General features: G+C 43.5%; 1 protein-coding gene across 3 annotated transcripts; it reads left to right on the top strand.

Annotated features, from left to right (window-relative positions):
- Positions 1–394: 394 nt before the first annotated feature.
- LOC310799969 (uncharacterized protein) lies at positions 395–19,698 on the top strand. Of its 3 annotated transcripts, none has more exons than XM_083662570.1 (5): positions 395–555; positions 9,089–9,267; positions 12,633–12,770; positions 13,739–14,123; positions 17,846–19,698. In XM_083662570.1, exons 1-5 carry the CDS (start codon positions 433–435, stop codon positions 18,047–18,049), a joined length of 1,029 nt encoding a protein of 342 aa, XP_083518696.1. In that variant the 5' UTR covers positions 395–432; the 3' UTR covers positions 18,050–19,698. The 3 variants fall into 3 exon arrangements, with proteins under 3 accessions (XP_083518696.1, XP_083518695.1, XP_083518697.1); XM_083662569.1 differs by having other exon boundaries at positions 17,843–19,698; XM_083662571.1 differs by having other exon boundaries at positions 395–559; positions 9,094–9,267; positions 17,843–19,698.
- Positions 19,699–20,774: the final 1,076 nt, after the last annotated feature.

The raw sequence follows: 20,774 nt of genomic DNA, 5'->3' as shown, positions 1-20,774 counted from the left end.
AAAACACGTTTCTTATTTAGCCAATTTATCTAGTTAACATGAATAATTTAATTCTTACATTGAAAAATAAATTATTTGAGAGGAGAGAGAAAAAAAAAAGCTATATTGTGGGGGTCCCACAGGTGTTATTGACTATGGGGTCCCAGACTCTATGGGGTCCAAGACCCCATCGGTCCCCCCATAACTCGAACCCTGACAACCCAACCGTGCGTCTCCTCTCCTCCATATTTGGGCCTGGGTGGGACTGACTGGTTGTGAAAGGGGAGTCACGCTCTTGTCTTGCTCACCGCGCTGAGTCAATACAGGAAGTGAGTCATCACACTGACGGTAATGTTGCGTCTCGGTTGCAGCAGTGGAGTCGGGAACGTGGAACAGCGCTCCGCCCGCCCGAGAGCAAGAAGAACGAGAACAAGGAAGCAACATGTGCTGCTGATGACCATAATAACTCTGTACTACACACACACACCAGCACAGCCTGCCTGCCACGATCAGAGGAGAAAAACAACCGATCCGACCGACACATTGCTGGATATTCAAGCCTGGGCACATTGTAACGTAAGTAACCTTACCGTTTCATTAAAGCAGTCTGATGTTTATTTTTTCTTTAATTTGAACATTATTTTTGTTATCCCAAAGCATGTGATTGGCTGATTAGTTGCTGCCCAGTTGTTAATTGTCACACGGGCAGTTTTATTTTCAGTTTTTCACGCTTTAACGTTAAAGTAATTAAGGCACGGCTTATTTTCCTTATGATTATGCTATGTATAGCCTATTATGAGAGACTGCATTATCCTGGCTATGAACCAGAATTAAATAGCCTACTTTATTTTCCGTTTTTTTTTTTAGAATACTCTAGACAATAAAGTAGCCTATTCAGTTGAAAATTAATTATAACTCAAACGTAGTAAAGTAGTCTCTGCCGAAATTGCCAGTCGAGTGAGTGCTGACAACTTTCTGAGTTTCCACTGGGGGGTTTCCGCACTGAAAAACCCCAAGCGCGTTGTTGTTTCCAGTCCCATACGCACCATTTCCACTATCGCAGCATAACAAGAATATAGGCTGTCGCTTCCATTTCCTCATATTCATCTTTTTCTATTGTATATATGAATAATGTGCACCGACAACCACACACGCAACACGTGTTGTTGCCTGAAGCGCTCACTACTACTAGACTCACCGTCACCTTTGCGTCTCCTCCTTTGTGTATTCAGACAGGAAATCAAGTTGAGCGTCTCTCAGCGTGTCTTTCAGCCTGCGCTCCATGTGAACGTTTGTTTGTTTGTCATGTTTATTTCGAATATGTATGTAAACAAAACAGAGACAATATAAAAAGGAGTGAGAAGAAGTATAACTTATTAACTCCCACCCCTTTTCCACAATACTACATTATTATATTTATACGTATACAATACATACTATAGAAATATCCACATATATATATACATACATATATATATATTTATATACCGTATATACATGTAGCCTATATGTACATACACACACACACACACACACACACACACACACACATAAAAACACTAGTCATATAGTAATACATAACAATTATGCATATATATGACAATAATTGTTGTCATATATACACTATCCCATACATAGTATTCAATAACGTAACTATAGTTATAATCACACACACACACACACACACACACACACACACACACACACACACACACACACACACACACACATACATAAAACACTAGTCATATAGTAATACATAACAATTATGTATATATATGACAATAATTGTTGTCATATATACACTATCCCATACATAGTATTCAATAACGTAACTATATAGTTATAAAAAAAATTAAATGTAGTTATTCATACATACAAACATACAGTCAGACAGACAGACAGACATAACATCGACCAAACCCCGAAAAAGCCCACTAAAAATGTTTCACCTCGTCACTCATTTCCAGGTCTTTATGACACATTCTAACACATGACTCGTTTTGAGGCCTGCTTTGGGCAGATATAACAAGTTACTGTAAGGTGACCAGATTTCAGTTCTGCAGTCAATATATCGTTGAAATATCCAATGTTATTATCTATGAAATAAAAAGGGGGACAATTGTGGTGTCATGTATTTTGAGCATGGAAACTATGGTGCAGGCCGACTGATATCCCTCCAAAATACCACATTAAGACCGCAAGGAACACCATAGAAAAATGCATGCTCTGATTTCATATCAAAAACTTTTGACATTTGGAGATTGCACTAAATGAATAACATCTGTAACAGGACATAGTTGGGACCAATGGAGGCTGTAGGTCTTCTAGTTTCATATGATATACGTTCTTCACTATACTTTTTAAAATTAGCCGACTATAGAGCCTCTGAAAGACAGTAATGTCGGCTGTGGACGAGGAGTAGACCATCGGGGACATTTTTGGGGGCAGCTCCCAGCCGGGGACGGGTCACCAAAAACGGGGACTATCCCCGGAAATCGGGGACATCTGGTCACCCTGAGTTAGACTCAGCTCTCGCTCTCGCTCACCAAACGTCTGGAAACCGAGACTACCCTAAGTTACTGTCGCCAAAACCTATAATTGAACAACCACATCAACAAATCGTCACCTGTTCAGTGATTATAACTATTGACAATATCCAAAATGACTGGAGAGACTGTCCAACACAACAGACAATTTAGTAAGGCGACCAGATGTCTGAAATGAAAATCGATTTCTAGTTTGGCAGTTAATATAGGCCTATCATTAAAATATCCAATATATATGAAATAAAAAAGTCAGACAATTCTGGTTTCATGTATATTGACCATGAAACTGTTGTAGCTAGTACTGTACTGTAATAAACTATGGTGCAAGCCGACTGATACCAAGACCTTGAGGAACAATAGACACATTCATGCTGTGATTTGCTATGAAAAACCTTTGACATTTGGAGATTTCTGTAAGATTTGAATTTTTTGGTGATTGAGGGACGAGCACTTCTGTTCTGGAAATTGCTCAGAAACCCCCTTATTGTTAATATACCTAGGAAGACCATACATCCCCTGAATTCCCTATAGGTCTCTAGTTTGTGGTTGTAAAGTTGTATGATGATATATAAGCATTTTCACTCCTACTGGAGCACCTGAAAGACAGTAATGTCGGCTGTAGATGAGGAGTAGAAAATCAGGGACATTTTCGGGGACAGCTCCAGCCGGGGACAGGTGACCAAAGACGGGGACTGTCCCTGAAAATCGGGGACGTCTGGTCACCTTACAATTTAGTCATCATTAAAGCAGCTACGAGCAAGATTTTCAATTGTTATTAAACAATTATAATATTGATGCATCACATCTTACCTATAATAGTAGCTGAGACCAAAGCCGTGTGAATCGGAGATTGCTCTCTTGATGATTATAGAGTCTGTTTCTGTCTACCGGCGGGCCGGATAAACCCGGAAGTGAAACGAAACGGTTTACGGCAGCTGCCTGCCTTCAACCGTTTCGCTCTGCCTAGCAACAGACCATAAACACGGAGAACGCCATGCAGGGGCTTGCTACTCTCGCGAACATCTCTCGTTATATTCCAACAGTTTGTTTGGAAGTCATTTTGTTATTTTGTGGTTATGGCCGAAGTGGCTGCCGCAAACCGTTTCATTTCACATCCTGATCTGCCCCGGCCGTAGCCTGGGTAAACCCAGCCCCCGCGTGACCTGCTCTCCGACCTGCTCACTAGTCAGCAGGGTCTGTCTGAGAGCAGGTCACTGGGGGCTGGGTTTACCCAGGCTACCCCGGCCGCAGACAGACTAATCGTCAAGACAACACTGGCCGATTCACTCGGGGGTTCAAGCGAGACTACTCGGCGTTGGTCTGGTCTACTATTAGAGGTAAGATGTGATGCATCGATATCAAATTTAGACTGTGTAATAACAATCGAAAATCTTGCTCGTAGCTGCTTTAAAATGGTTAGAAAATAGTGTTCCATGCAGTGGGCAGTAAACGGGCCAAGCTGTTGTCTTCACATATAAACTCTTATCTATCAACACAGTTGGTGATAGTGGCCGTTGGGTCAGTGTGTGCCGTAAACACAAGCAAAGTCAACAATTGGCAAAGTCTCAGTGCAGATTCAAAAGCCAGCTGTTGTTGTCATTGCAGGAAGTTGGACCCCGCCTGGTCAGATCAGATCAGATCAGATCAGTGACAGGCAGATCAATGAAGTGATCAGAGAAAAGAAAAATGAATTGTGTGAATCTCTTTTGATCACTGCTGCTGGTATCTAGGAACAGTTAACGATTAACGGCTCTGATGTAGGCCAATCAAAAGCAGGGACTTATCTTGGCCTTTGTTCAAATCAAGTGGGACGTTAAAGGAACACTCCGCCCATTTTCAACCAGCTGTGTATCATTAGAACATCAGTAGTATATCAGAAAACTGTAAACGGTTTTGAAGTCTGTCATTTAATTTGACAGTTATTGAGTGTTAAAGTGTGGACCAGTGACATCACTGGTCCACACTAACTCAAATTAATAACTCATTAACTCAAATCAACTCTCAATAACTGTCAAACTATTCATCATTCATGTAGTTTGACAGTTATTGAGAGTTGATTTGAGTTAATGAGTTATTAATTTGAGTTAGTGTGGACCAGTGATGTCACTGGTCCACACTTTAACACTCAATAACTGTCAAATTAAATGACAGACTTCAAAACAGTTTACAGTTTTCTGATATACTACTGATGTTCTAATGATACAAAGCTGGTTGAAAATGGGCAGAGTGTTCCTTTAACAGAATACATTGCTGCATCAGTACTGCCATGTCGGATGCTAAATGTTCTATTCACCTTATTCACCACGCCCCCTTTTTCTCTCTTCCGCGTTCGACGCAAACGTATTTGTTCTTCCGGTTCAGCGCTAGTTGCCTACTGTGGCTAATATTAGCCGCTAGTTAGTTATGTTATATGGCAGTAAAATGCCACTGAATGACCAAATTGATATAACTTTTAACCATTTCGAGTAACACTGTTTCCATACGGATCACCAGCGTTAGTTTGTTGTTTATAACGTGGCTATATTCATAACGTTTTCTATCTCGGGTGCGTTATTTCGAATCCCGCATAGGTTACGCTGGCGCAAAACGTGTGGGTTTCAGGACGAAACGGTCTCGAGCCACTAACGTCATCTTTAGAGCACAATATTCCTGGAATGCAAGTTTAACTAAACAGTTACATGTCCTCTGCATTCTACATAAAATTAAGATATTACGGGTTGTTTTATTTTGTATGTTACATACTTATTGGCCAAGATTTGTTAGTTTATGGGGGAGTAAATCTGCCAGTTTAGGAGGGGAGTGTGGGCGGCCATCTTGCCTGCGGGGTTTTTGGCAAGTCTGAAACGGAAATACTATTACGAAATGACGTAATGCGGAAGGATGTGTGGGCAAAGAATAAGGTGAATAGGGCTGTCAAGTTCGTCATAAGCAGTTATTGATATGGATGACATGTTGTTATCTGCTAGCATGCAAAAACATCAAATAATCAAATTGATGTTCATCACGCTGAAGGTCAAAGAAAACAAATTTTCAAACAACGTTCCCTTATTTGTTTCAGATGTCATTTTTGAAAGATTTCTAATTAGTATTGTCTTTTTATCATTCATTTAGACAATGGAATTGTGTATCATGATATCTCAATATAATTATTTAATCTCAATATGATTCTATTGGAAGACAATAAACAAAATCGGGTTATAAAAAAACGTCTGGATGGGACTATGGCTCTTTCTCACAAACTCAGTGAAAACCTAGTGAGAAATCGGAGACAGGAAATCCTACCTGAAAAACCTGTTGGCGTGTCTGTCAGACGAAATAACATCGTGCGGGGGCAGGGGGGGTTCAGTGTGTTCAAGGATTTATAGTAGAGTCTGTTCTAATGAAAATACATCATGTTGCTGAGCCCTGGAACACCACAAAGTCTCTCATCTCAGTATCTGACCAAGCAGACTAGGCTACAAACACCAGAAAAGGGACTGTGTGTGCAAGGGGTGCAATTTGACAAAATGTTTGCCTTGAGGGCCTGATTCATTGGCATACAAAAGCTATCAGGCTGTTAAAGCAGCTACGAGCAAGATTTTCGATTGTTATTAAACAGTCTAAATTTAATATCGATGCATCACATCTTATCTCTAATAGTAGACGAGACCAACGCAGAGTAGTCTCGCTTGAACCCCGAGTGAATCGGCCAGTGTTGTCTTGACGATTACGGTAGTCTGTCTGCGGCCGGGGCAGATCAGGAAGTGAAATGAAACGGTTTTGCGGCAGCCACTTCGGCCATAACCGCAAAATAACAAAATGACTTCCAAACAAACTGTTAGAATATAACGAGAGATGTTGGCGAGAGTAGCAAGCCCCTGCAGGGCGTTCTCCGTGTTTATGGTCTGTTGCTAGGCGGAGCGAAACGGTTGAAGGCAGGCAGCTGCCGTAAACTGTTTCGTTTCACTTCCTGGTCTATCCAGCCCGCAGGTAGACAGATGGAGAGAGAGGGCCTGGTGACGCGAGGTTAGTAGACAGACACAGACTCTATAATCATCAAGAGAGCGATCTCCGATTCACACGGCTTTGGTCTCAGCTACTATTATAGGTAAGATGTGATGCATCAATATTGTAATGATACTGTTTAATAACAATCGAAAATCTTGCTCGTAGCTGCTCTAAGATGCAGACTGCTAACCAGAGGTTAGGTTCAGAACTACGGTAAAGTTACTGCTGCCTAGTGCCTACGACCAGCTCATCACTGTTCTTAAGAGGGCGACCGTGTCTTCCACTGGGGCAAATGATATATTTTCCTCTCGCGGCACAACACACGACACACGCTGAAGCACATGTTGAACGTTGTCTCTGTCCAGCAGCCTCTCAGTGAAGTTCCACGGCACAGTAACAAATGGCTCTCACACACCTCAGAACAACAAGAACATCTGGCCAAGGCAGCACAGCTTTAGCGGCTCATCTACACAGGAGGACTACCATGATAGTGTGCGACGCGTTACCCAGCAACTCTCTTCATGCTGTGTCTGCTCAATTAGAATGGCCTTGGAGCGCACTGAACATACTCTGCTGTCGGGTCGGGCTGACACTGGCACAGTTCAACACACTCGTATCAGAAGATAAAAAACCATCTGACTGGAGGAGCGCGCGGTGCAGCATTTTGCATGTGTCAATACTTTATATAGAGCTGCACGGCGGAGCTGCTTTGCATGTTGTTTGCCTGTATACAAAACCATGGCCCTTTTTGTCAACAGAAAGCCAGAGGCATGGGTTTGAAAACTGGCCTAAGCTGACATTCACACACTGGTACGCACAACAGCTCCACCTGAAGGTCATCAACATAGGGGCGGCTGTAGCTCAGGAGGTAGAGCAGGTCGTCCACTAATCGCTTTGGATAAAAGAGGTCGGTGGTTCGATTCCCGCCTCCTCCAGTCTGCATGTCGAAGTGTCCTTGGGCAAGAGACTGAACCCCAAATTGCTCCTGATGGTGTGCCAGCACCCTGCGTGGTAACCTGCCGCCATCGGTGTGTGAATGGGTGAATGTACCTACTGATTGTAAAGCGCTTTGGATAAAAGCGCTATATAAATGCAGGCCATTTACCATTTACCATTTACCATAGAAGATTCAGGGCCAGCAGCACAGGGGAGTGCCGGTTGTCAATTTATATATATATATATATATACGGTTTTCACAGAATTGTCAGTCCTGCTCTGCTTCCCTCTCCCCCCGCTTTCCTGTCCTTAGCAAACACTGCAACAGGAAGTGAGCTGGGGCTCAATTTAGAATGTTTTTGTTGTCAAGATAAAACCGTATATATATATATATATATATATATATATATATATATATATATATACCGTATATATAAATAAACATAGGCTATAATAGTATAGGCTGTGTGGTAGTTGAAACATAGTTTCAAGTTGATGTTTATTTATGTTTGTAGTTTGTAAAAAAAAATGTTTGTAAATTTCTTTTTTTTTTGGGGACCGGGCTCGCGGCCCGGTACCAAATGCGTTCCGGCCCGGTACCGGTCCGCGGCCCGGTAGTTGGGAACCACTGCTGTAGAAGAGTCAGGGCCAGCAGCACAGAGTCAGGGCCAGCAGCAGCACAGAGTCAGGGCCAGCAGCACAGAGTCAGGGCCAGCAGCAGCACAGAGTCAGGGCCAGCAGCACAGAGTCAGGGCCAGCAGCAGCACAGAGTCAGGGCCAGCAGCACAGAGTCAGGACCAGCAGCAGCTCAGAGTCAGGACCAGCAGCACAGAGTCAGGACCAGCAGCAGCACAGAGTCAGGGCCAGCAGCACAGAGTCAGGGCCAGCAGCACAGAGTCAGGGCCAGCAGCAGCACAGAGTCAGGGCCAGCAGCACAGAGTCAGGGCCAGCAGCAGCACAGAGTCAGGGCCAGCAGCACAGAGTCAGGGCCAGCAGCAGCACAGAGTCAGGGCCAGCAGCACAGAGTCAGGGCCAGCAGCAGCACAGAGTCAGGGCCAGCAGCACAGAGTCAGGGCCAGCAGCACAGAGTCAGGGCCAGCAGCACAGAGTCAGGGCCAGCAGCACAGAGTCAGGACCAGCAGCAGCACAGAGTCAGGACCAGCAGCAGCACAGAGTCAGAGCCAGCAGCAGCACAGAGTCAGGGCCAGCAGCAGCACAGAGTCAGGACCAGCAGCAGCACAGAGTCAGAGCCAGCAGCAGCACAGAGTCAGGGCCAGCAGCAGCACAGAGTCAGAGCCAGCAGCAGCACAGAGTCAGGGCCAGCAGCACAGAGTCAGGGCCAGCAGCAGCACAGAGTCAGGGCCAGCAGCAGCACAGAGTCAGGGCCAGCAGCAGCACAGAGTCAGGGCCAGCAGCAGCACAGAGGGGAAGTGCTGTTCTCGCTTCCCGCTTCAACTTCCTGCTCCCCCACATCATCACGTCAGCAGGAAGTGGCCGTCTGAAATCAAAGAGTGCTGTGTTGATAGCTAGACGAGAGCAGGCGAGCGGTCTGTGATCAACACAAACACTGATCGATCAGTCATGTGACCTCCTCCATTTAACCTTTTTTCTGATGATGTCATTTCCTGCTTCCACAGGAAAGCATGAAGAGAGAGGTGAACGCCGCCGTCAAGTTCCTCAAGCGCTTTGCTCTGGAGCGGGGCAAGCTGGACCAGGCCAAGGCACATCTGTTTGCCGAGAAGCTGCTGCAACTTCTGTGCAACAAATACGAGGAGCATTGGTACCCCGACTGCCCCAGCAAAGGGCAGGCGTTCAGGTAAAGAACGCAATTGGATCCCTCTCCGTTTAACCCGTTGATACCCGATGCAGCATTTGCGTGTCTATCCCTCATTTGTGTGTGTATCCCTTTAAGGGATACGCACACAAATGCTGCATCAGGTATCAATGGGTTAAGTGGAGGAATTGTGTTTCTAATGCCGTGCGTTGATTATTAGCACATACACTAAAACACTGGTTCTCAAACGTTCTCACGTCAAGGACCCCTAAACGGACGCAAATAGACTACTTGCACAACTCCACTACTTCCTGAAATGAGTAGGGCATCACTGTTGTTGTGACTGCAGCAGTCAGGCACACCGGACATTAATCAGTTCATCCACTAGTGTAGGACAGGAAACCACTATGCCCTACTCATTTCAGAAAGTAGTGGAGTTGTGCAAGTAGTCTATTAGACCATAGATCCCCATCTGATAAGATTGTGTTCCAGGGTCCCTCATCTGATCAGATTTTTGCTTTTAGATGTTTTATTACAGAAAGTGTAGGAAACCCATGAGCAGAATAGTCCTACATGAATGTGTTACTTACAGGGTTGCCACGGGTCTGGAAAGAACTTGAAAGTAACTTAGTTACTGTAATTACTTTTACCAGTAACTAGTAATGTAAGGGACTACAATTTTCAAAAAGTAATTATATTACACTTACTAATCCAAGTAACTTCAAGTTACTGCATTACATTCTCCAGCACTGGTGCAGTGCTAAAACACTTAAAGGAACACTCTGCCCATTTTCAACCAGCTTTGTATCATTAGAACATCAGTAGTATATCAGAAAACTGTAAACGGTTTTGAAGTCTGTCATTTAATTTGACAGTTATTGAGTGTTAAAGTGTGGACCAGTGACATCACTGGTCCACACAAACTCAAATTAATAACTCATTAACTCAAATCAACTCTCAATAACTGTCAAACTATTCATCATTCATCTAGTTTGACAGTTATTGAGAGTTGATTTGAGTGTTCCTTTAAGTGTGGAGATATATAGGTGTGGCGATGTGAGGCTTCTGTGTTGCCAGAAGACAATTTGTTTTTTTGTACTAGGTAGGCAAATAAATAAAAAGTCTGCGGTTTGGCATGTTGACTCCTGCTGTAAGGTTAATTATTGTTCCAATTAAGTGGATTCAGTTGTAAAAGGAGCTGGTTAAACAGGTTGTATGTCACCTTTTCGCAACTGGCGCAGCGAAAGTAATTATAGTAAAGTAACAAATAAAGAAAGAAAAAAACCATTGCATGGATGCATAACTGGGACGTATCCTCAGTGATGTACCCTGGGGTCATAGGATGTTTCAGGTCTCGCAACATCATACACCCTCGCCCAGGTGACCCAGCCGGGGCTGGCCAAGCCCCAACTTACGTCCCAGTAGCTACCCACGGTCAGCCCTCCAGGAAGGGTCGAAGGTGGTCACGTGGTCAGGGCCACTCAATCCGCTGCTCCGGAACTACTCTGCCGGGACCGGGGGAGGGGGAGGGCTCTGGTACGGACCGGGCTCTGTGGGTTGCCACCCGGCCGGGTTCCTCCCTCGTCTCACCAGGTCTAGGACCTGTGTGCTGCACCAGACTCCCCCGCTCCAAACATCTCATTCCGAGGTGATGGTATCTTAGTGGATACCATGCAGTACCAGTACTTGGTGGCACTGCAGACTCCACTTGCGGCTTGAATGGCCCTCCTAAAAGGCCTCTCGTGGGTTGTTGGGCTTCTTCCTCACGGAAGACGCAGGCTGGGGCGCTAACCCATACTGCTACCCGGGTGCCGTCCCTGTTCCGGCTGTCAACTGACTCTCCAGTAGTCACTAGTCTTTCCTGGTTGTCACGTAGTCTATTCCTACGAGTCACTGGCTAAGCCAGGCTAACTAATAAAGAAAAAAACATCGCATGGATGCATAACTGGGATGTATCCTCAGTGATGTACGAGTAATGTAACAAATTACTTTTGAAACCAAGTAACAAGTAAAGTAATTTCATTACTTTTTAAAGGAGTAATCAGTAATAAGCAACTAATTACACTTCCTGAGTAACTTGCCCAACACTGTTGATCAAGGACTAAAATAATCAAGGACTTGAAAAAGCTTGGATTTAGAAAGAGGTCCTTAGAAGTGCTTGGATTGAGCCTAGCAGAATCTCTTGAGTTTGAGCCTTGTGCACTCTGTCATCTCAAAAATCACCTATGATAGCATGACATATGATATGATAGCATTTGTATATGTCATCAGTAGTGCTGGGCCAAGCTTGATACACTGTCTTCCTATCTACAGTATCGCTCTCCACTTAGGCTACAAGCAATGAAGCACACAGCGATTTACTGACCGCTGTGCTGTTTTGCTCTCTCGTAGGCGTTTTTAGCTCAAATATGCGGCTGGTTGCTGAGGTAACCTGTGGTGGATACATTTTTGTTTTCATATTTTCGTTTCTTTGTCTCTCTCTCAGGTTTATTGCTGAAAGCCATATGTCACAAAATACACTCGTGAACATCTCTGTGAATTATTGGTCCATCATTTTGAAATAATTTGTCCATGAAAAGTGCTTTAAAAGACCTTTTTGAAAGATATAATTACAAAAGAGTGGCAACCCTGTACTTATGGAGGGAATTATATTGAAAATAAATGACCCACCTTCTTGCTGGGGGCCCCCTGGACTGCCCTCAAGGACTCCTAACCAGTGTTGGGCAAGTTACTTTAAAAATGTAATATACTACATATTACTAGTTACTTTCATTTGAAAGTAATACGTTACTTTACAATATTACTTTCTGTGTAGAGTAACTTGTTACTTATTACACTACTTTTACATTACTTTTACCAAAACAACAGCAGCAGCAGAATAACATCGGCGCCCCCTTCGAACCATCCCAAGCAATAATTTCAACCGCAATTTCAAAATCAGTGTAAAGAATCCAAAATTCTAAATGTCATTCTTTTCCTTTGTTATTGTCATCTATAGTGGTTATTTGCATAAAAACACACAGTTTGATTAGGAAATGATTGTATCTTTTTAAATATGTGCTTTGATTTAAAAACAAATTAACTCAATTTCTAACTTGAGTTACTTGACAAAGTAACTGGTATAATATTACTGAAATCCTATAAGTAATAAGTTATATTACTGAGTTACTGCTAAAAGTAATATATTACATGTAATATGTTACTTTTGTAATGAGTTACCCCCAACACTGCTCCTAACCTACCTCTTTGAGAACCACTGCATGAAAACGATGCCAGTTCATAGCCATGTAACCACTATGATGAGAATCAGCTTAGATAAGTTGATTCAAAGACATTTAAGAAGAGCTCTAACAGATCCAGATGAGAAAACGACGCATTTGACCCGTGAATGTGGTTCTGCTCCTCAGATGTATCCGGATCAGCGACGGAGCCACGTGTGACGAGGCGGTTCTGAAGGCGTGCGAGGAGAGTGAGCTCACGCAGAGCCAGCTGGGCCTCCCGCGTGAGCTCACTCTGTGGATCGACCCGCTGGAGGTGTGCGCCAGGTGAGTCACTCATCAGTCACACAGAGGCAGACCGACGTGTCAGAACAACAACCGCTCAGTCTCGCCAAGAACGTGTGGGCGAACTGACGTCATAATGCATTCTGTGAGATGATGACTAGCACTGTGTATGTGTGTGTGTGTGTGTGTGTGTGTGTGTGTGTGGGTGTGTGTGTGTGTGTGTGTGTGTGGGTGTGTGGGTGTGTGTGTGTGTGTGTGTGTGTGTGTGTGGGTGGGGGGCGGCTAGTCCAAAGTGGAAATACGTGGGAGAGTTTTATGTTACGCGTGCGGTCCTCTTCTAAAGCCACCTATTTCTGAAGAAAACGGTGAAAACGACATACCCAAACTAAAATGCTTACTGTGGCTGAACCGCTAGGGTTACAGACAACTGCCTGACCTTTTCTGAAAGGTAAGACTTTGAAGTTTCTGTTCCAAGTGTCAGAATGACTCTTATGTGTTACTGACCCTGAGTAACACCAGCTCAAACACAGTGGTTGATTCTCGCCTAGAATAAAAAACACTTTTAGAGTGTAAACAGTTACCTGTGGTTGTTGTATTTATGGCTAGAAACCCAACGGAGACATAGCCACAGGCCTTACCACATCCCAACTCAAAGAAGATGAAAAAATACCAAAACATGAGTATTTGGCGGTGGTTTTTGTAGGGAGATACCTAGGCGGATTTCCAAAAAGCCATTTGAAAAAGCCAAATAATCTGAAATGTTGTCTTTGTCTTTGTACAAAGACGGCTATAACTTCCGCTGTGTTAATCTGATCCTTAAAAGGAAGACAGGGTTCGATGCGCAAGATTCAGCCGATTAAGTTGGTATGTAGCATGAACAGCATTGTTCAGAATTAACCACCTAATTCATCACGTTAATGACAGATGAACAGCAAAAAATCAGAAACGTAACGCCCGTGTTGCAAGAGGTTTTAAATGAGCAGCAAATATTCGTATCCCTCTCCCAACAGATCCGGAGAGAGCTGCAGGCCCTTCACGGTCGCTCGCTTCAAAGAGGGAGAGGAGGAGGAGGAGGAAGAGGAGGCGGTGGTGAAGGTGAAGGTGAAGGTGGAGCGAGATGATTCGGTGGTGAACCTGGACACGTCGGATTACCACTCGGCCAGCTCCTCTGACTGCGGCTCGCCGCCGTCCAGCGACACCGAGGAGGAGGCCAAGGACGGCGAGGCCAAGGGGGAGCCGGAGAAAGAGAAGCCACGCAAGAAGAAGGAAACGGCAGAAGGAGTCACATCATACGTAATCCCCACGGTGCCCAGGGCCAGGTTCCATTCCACACGTTTAAACGTGTGGAAGAGGCACGGAGACGCGCCGATTACGCCCAATTTCACCCCGAGTTTGGTACGTGTGTTTCTATACGACCATCTGTTCCTATCTCACAATGACATGCAGGGGACGTTAGGGGTGTCAAAAATAATCGATTATAAGATGCATCGTGATGCGGACGTGCACGATTCTGCATCGATTCACAAATATCAAAAATCGATTACTATTATTTTTTATTTTTTTTAATAATCAAATAAAATATAATGGAAGTACATGCAGTTGTTTATTTTAATTGTGGATCATAATACAATGCAATTCCAAATGCACTTAAGTAAAAGTTGCGGAAAAAAGTGATGCATCGATTTAAGATGCATCGAGATGCATCGATAATCGTAATCGAATCGAATCGTAGCCCTCTGAATCGTAATCGAATCAAATTGTGAGGCCAGTGAAGATTCACAGCCCTAGTACAAGTGAAGTACATTATTTGTCTGTTACACCTGGTGGTTCAAAAGTAGGTAGACGACGTTTAATCATGAAAAACAACACTGTATATTTTTAGTCATTTTCCTCAGCTCAGATGTGACATTTCTAGCTATGACCAAACGGGAACATGTTGAATAATACAGTGAGTATTAATAATTCACATTTCACAGCAAGAGTTCTGAGGTGGTAAAGCGGGAAGTAAAGCAGGTGTAACCAATACCATTAAAGCAGGACTAAACCCCAAAACACTTTTTTTCAGCTTTTAACCAAAATATATGACTTTGGGGGTGGTGTGTGAAGAATTCTGGTCAAAATTTCCACATTTGAGACCAAACTGTTGCCATTCTACCATTTGTATCATTTTCAGCAGCATAAGTTCCCTCTATGGGTTGAACACTGCTTTTTTTTGTGCCCTCAAATGAATGGGATATTTGGTACATCGTGACGTCACGGTGGGTTTAGCACGCGCCCCACTCATGTGAAAAATTGTTTTTTTCCCCCATTGATTATTATTACTGTAGTTCACGAGCCCTTTAAGACCAATGCATCCCTGGGTAATGCCTACTGTGGCTAATATTAGCCGCTAGTTAGTTATGTTATATGGCAGTAAAACGCCACTTAATGACCAAATTGATATAACTTTTAACCATTTCGAGTAACACTGTTTCCATACGGATCACCAGCGTTAGTTTGTTGTTTATAACGTGGCTATATTCATAACGTTTTCTATCTCGGATGGGTTCTTTCGAATCCCACATAGGTTACGCCAAAACCACCCCCGAATTGTGTTCTGGCACAAAGCGAGTGGGTTTCAGGACGAAACAGTCTTGAGCCACTAACGTTATCTTTAGAGCACAATATTCCTGGAATGCAAGTTTAACTAAACAGTTACATGTCCTCTGCATTCTACATAAAATTAAGATATTACGGGTTTTTTTTTTTGTATGTTACATATTTATTGGCCAAGATATGCTAGTTTATGAGGGAGGAATTCTGCCAGCTAAAGGAGGGAGTATAGGCGGCCATCTTGCCTGCAGAGTTTTCAAATCAAGTAGAATACAGTTTTGCAAGAAATCTGGGGGGTTTAGTCCTGCTTTAAAGATGGTTGCATTCCATTTAGGTGTCCAGGGCCCGTGTTAATGTTATTGGTTACAACTGCTTTACAGCCTCAGAACAGCTCTGAAAAGGGGCCTATCTATACCTACTTTTGAAACGGGTCTCCTGTGCCGAATGAATAATATAAAATTAATAATTTACTCCATAGCTAATTATTACAGATACGTTGACAAAACATTCCCTACTCTAGGAAGAAAGCACCACTGATTCCTCCCACTATAGAGAGCCGCAGGGATGATGTATTTTTGTAGTCAGAACTAGGGATGGGCATTGTAAGGGATTTAAATACTCGAGTACTCTCCTTCTGTTATGAAAGAGTACTCGAGTACTCCCCCCCCCCGGGGGGAACGACACACACACATGAAAGATCCTAAGTTTGGCTATGTTAAGCAGTTACCATTAGCATTCGCCAAATGCCTGTGATGAGAGCAGGGGTGATCTGCTTTGTATGGGGCTGTTCACAGCAACTTCACACACATTACCAATTTTGCATGGAAAAAGCGCTGCCTGGTGCACTTTTTAGTTTTTACAGATTGACTGTGATAAGGTGATCCGGTGTTAGCCGTTAGCCTACCTCAGTAAAAGTAATTCCCAATACATGTCGGTAATCATTCCATACTGCTTCTTGATCACTGTTAAGTAAATCCACTTATTAAAAACTCTGGTGTTCTGCCAAAAAGTGATAACTGCAAACATGATAACTGCAAACAGTAATAATGTTCGCTAACGTTAACCGCAAAAACCACCAACAACATCCAAGTGATGGTCCCCGCCCGTGGTGAAACACGGAACGTTTGGCTATGGTAAACAAAGTTACTGTCAGGGGTCCGTTAGTCAAAGTGGTCCGTCCGAGTAAAAAACATCTAACGTTAACATCTTTGCTTGCACATCTATATATAAATTGGCCATGAACGGAAAACAACTGCAATCAAATCTTGTTTATTTTACATCTGCTGAATATAGATTGCGTTAATATACATGGACGTCTGTGTTGCTGGCGATTCGCCAGACGCTGTTAACGTTAGATCGGCCATTTTTATAGGGGAGGGGGGTGGGCGAGTACCCGGACAGCGGAAACGGTACTCGAGTACTCTCGTTACAAACGAGTACTCGAGTACCCGAGTACTCTCCCCCATCCCTAGTCAGAACCGGAAGTCCCTGACTTCCTGGTTCTTCACTGTTTCTGTCTATGGGATTTTTGAATGGGTTTTTGCCGCGATGCTTCAAATAAGGTCTCTGGGCAACGCAAGCTTAATCAAACGCGAACCAGTGTTCAGCCGGATAATCTTCACACATGAGTACCACTTTCATGAGTTTTGAAGCGTAAATGCGAGCCCTAGAAGTAAAAAGCTTGCGCTAAACTAATCCAGAACTACACACAGTGTCGCATAGGCTTCCCCGTCACGTCACCACTCAACCTGATGTTGATGTGTGCGCTGCTGTGCACTGATTACCCCGGGCTGAACGGGCTGAACCAGGTGAGGGAAAGAGAATTTCCGTGTTCGTCCTTTGAAGTGATGACGTTATTGACGTATAATATCCCTGTCGACTCAACAGTGTAGTCTCATTTAGCCGTTTGCTAGCTAGCCGCCCTTTTAACGGCACGTAAAAGCTTCAAAACTCATAAAAGTGGTCCTCATGTGTGAAGATGATATTACTAAACACTGGTTCGCGTTTGATTAAGCCAGCGTTGCCCAGAGACCTTATTAGAAGCATCGCGCCAAAAACCCATTCAAAAATCCCATAGGCGAAAACAGTGAAGGACCAGGAGTGTTAGCATCGACGATTTCCGGACTCGTTCCTGCGGCTCTCTATGACAATGGTTCTCAAATGGGGGTCCATGGCACTTTGCAAGGGGGTCCGCAAAAAGTTTTCAGGAAAATAAAAATATAAACATTTTTTTTTTTTTTTGCAAAAGCTTCATAGTTCAACGAAAATATTTGATGCTTTAAATCTAAAATGGTTCATGGATTACATTCTAATGTGACAAACCTATCAATTTAAAAGTCAAGCATGTTACCGTGGAAACAATTAAGCTTAGCCCAAAATCACAAATCAGAATGAGGGGTATATTTTCTGTCTTGTAAGGGGTCCTTGGCTGAAAAACATTTGAGAACCTCTGCTCTATGAAACACTTGTTCTGGAAAGTCTCCACCATCACCTGCTAACTTGCAGTGTTTCTCCGTGTCCAGCAGGTCCCGGCCAACATGCAGTACTTCTACCACCCGACGCCGGTCTGGCCTCAGAAGAGCGGTCCTGTGTTTCTCACCCCAGTGTGCGCACCTCCTCCCCCGCCTCCCCCTCCGCAGGTATTTGGCTACTACTTCATGCCCCAGCCGCCCCCGCAGTTCATCCTGCCGCACGCGGCTCTGCAGCCTTGGGGGGCCGTGACGGGCTAGAAGACCTTGAAGTAAGCGGAGGAGGCGGTGGGAGTTATGCATTATACCCTCCTTGAACTGAGCCAGCCTTGTTGAGTCACTGAGTTATTTTCTAAAGTTAGGCCAGAAGAAGAACTTTTGTAATTATAGAGCTGAATTATTATTCCGTGCACAACTGATACTGATGTATCTGTTTTCCTTTCTACTTCGTGATCAAGTGTAAGGCCATGTTCACATTACAGGCAAATCTGATTTGCTGATAAAGTCATTAATCATCATTATCTTGATTGGTTTCCCAAATCTGATTTGGAAGTGTGTCCACACACTGCCACAAATCTGATTCTCAAGTCGGATCTGTGTGTCCAGACCTGAACAGCCTATCTGCATGGGTTGCCATGGTAACGACGTGGGCGTCAGTAAATACGTACGTTGGTGACGTGGTTTTCCTGCGCGGAAGCATTTGATGGCGAGTTGCGAGTGACAAAATCAGATTCAAATCAGACATTCAAATCAGATTTGGTGGATGTGCGCGTCCACACTGAAGTCACATCAGTCGAAAGCAGATTGGAAACTACCTCCATATGTGGTTTGGGACACGTGACACAAATCAGACTTGGAGCGTCCAGACTCATAAAACCAGTCTGGATAAAGTCATTAATAGGTCACTAAAGTTGACAAATCAGATTTGGCCTCCTAGTCTGAACATGGCCTAATTGTTCGACATCGTTCCATGCCATTGAAGTTAACGAGGGAGGCCAGGAGGGGAAAATGGTTTGATTTCTTCAGATCTTCAACTGCCATTGAATGATATCGTAAGATCGGGGGACTTCTGCACTGCTAGGTTTTAAATATCGCGCACATTAAGAGTGATTTCTGCATTCACTGACTGGGTGCTTGGACTAACTCAGGAACTCTCGGCAATAGGCTTAATGCCAGATCATTGTTTTTTTTATGTCTTATTTATGCTATTCTTATCCATCTCTTTGTCGGTCCTAAAGTGCACTGTAGAGAGATCATACAGTTAGTACAATCCATCGTTGTAAGTAAAAAAGTGATTCAGGGTTTTTAAGCTATTGTAGCGATAGTGACAATATTTGTATACTAATTAAGAAAAAAACATATTTTTACTAAGCTGCTTGTAAATACTGCAAGTTTTGCCACCACAAACTTTCTCCTTTTCTTTTGTTCTTCTTGCCGTCTCCCTTTGTGCCATTTATCTGGCACTAAAATCACAGCTAGTCTGTATTATGTGTAATCTTTTTTCCTTTTTTAATTTATGGCTGTTTTGCATTTCAAATATAACTTTCCATTCCCATGTTGTGAAATGAATTAATTTTTATAAAAAAGGTCTATAGGCAGTGAAATATAGAGGCATTTCTGATCAAGGTGCATCTATTCTACTGGCTAATTGTGGCTGTGTATTTTTTCTTCTTACTGTACATAAATACACATGCACACTGATGATAATCTACTGTAGTTCAAATATGTTTGTCACTGACTTTAATCTGATTACCAGCTTTTTTTTGTTTGCTGATGTGTTTTGATGCATATTTATTTGCTATTATCACCTACTAATGACCATGTGATTTTGTACCAATATAAAACTTTTTTTTTTTTACTACAACCACTTTTTACATTAGCTATCTATTTTCTTACCACAGATGATTAAATCAGCTGATATCTTACATTATACTGAGTTGTGTTTTCTTGCTTAGTTGGATAAATAACATTTATGACCCTAAACTGACACAAATAGAGAGCCCCAGGAATGAGTCCGGAAAACATCGATGCTAACACTCCTGGTTCGTCACTGTTTTCGCCTATGGGATTTTTGAATGGGTTTTTGGCGCGATGCTTCTAATAAGGTCTCTGGGCAACGCAAGCTTAATCAAACGCGAACCAATGTTTATTAATATCATCTTCACACATGAGGACCACTTTTATGAGTTTTGAAGCTTTTACGTGCCGTTAAAAGGGGCGGCTAGCTAGCAAACGGCTAAATGAGACTACACTGTTGAGTCGACAGGGATATTATACGTCAATAACATCATCACTTCAAAGGACGAACACGGAAATTCTCTTTCCCTCACCTGGTTCAGCCCCGTTCAGCCCGGGGTAATCAGTGCACACATCAACAACAGTCCAGGTTGAGTGCTGACGTGACGTGGAAGCCTATGCGACACTGTGTGTAGTTCTGGATTAGCTTAGCTCAAGCTTTTTACTTCTAGGGCTCGCATTTACGCTTCAAAACTCATGAAAGTGGTCCTCATGTGTGAAGATTATCCGGCTGAACACTGGTTCGTCTTTGATTAAGCTTGCATTGCCCAGAGATCTTATTTGAAGCATCGCGGCAAAAGCCCATTCAAAAATCCCATAGGCAGAAACGGTGAAGAACCAGGAAGTCCAGGACTTCCGCGTTCCGACTACAAAAATCCATCATCCCTGCGGCTCTCTATTAAACCCAAATAGTTATACATTCTGTCATACTTATGAATTTGAGTGAAAATAAATGTTGACACTTTTTGCTGTGGACGCCCTGGAACCCCCTCAATGAGCCCTGGATGTCCCTGGACCCCACTTTGAGGCAAGGCACCTCAACCCCTTTCTGAAAACACTTGTTGAACCCGGTCAGTCAGTCAGAGCAGTGAGGATGGTCATTATCGTCAGCATACCAGCACAGGATACTTCCAGTCCAGCGTGGTGGGTGCGTCATTTAGCCCAAGGTCATGATGCTGTTCCTCTTTGA

The sequence above is a fragment of the Poromitra crassiceps genome (assembly GCF_964638095.1).
Source record: "Poromitra crassiceps genome assembly, chromosome: 29".
Classification (NCBI taxonomy): Eukaryota; Metazoa; Chordata; class Actinopteri; order Beryciformes; family Melamphaidae; genus Poromitra; species Poromitra crassiceps.
The sequence above is the reverse complement of the archived record's forward strand: the minus strand, read 5'-3'. Positions and strand labels throughout refer to the sequence as shown.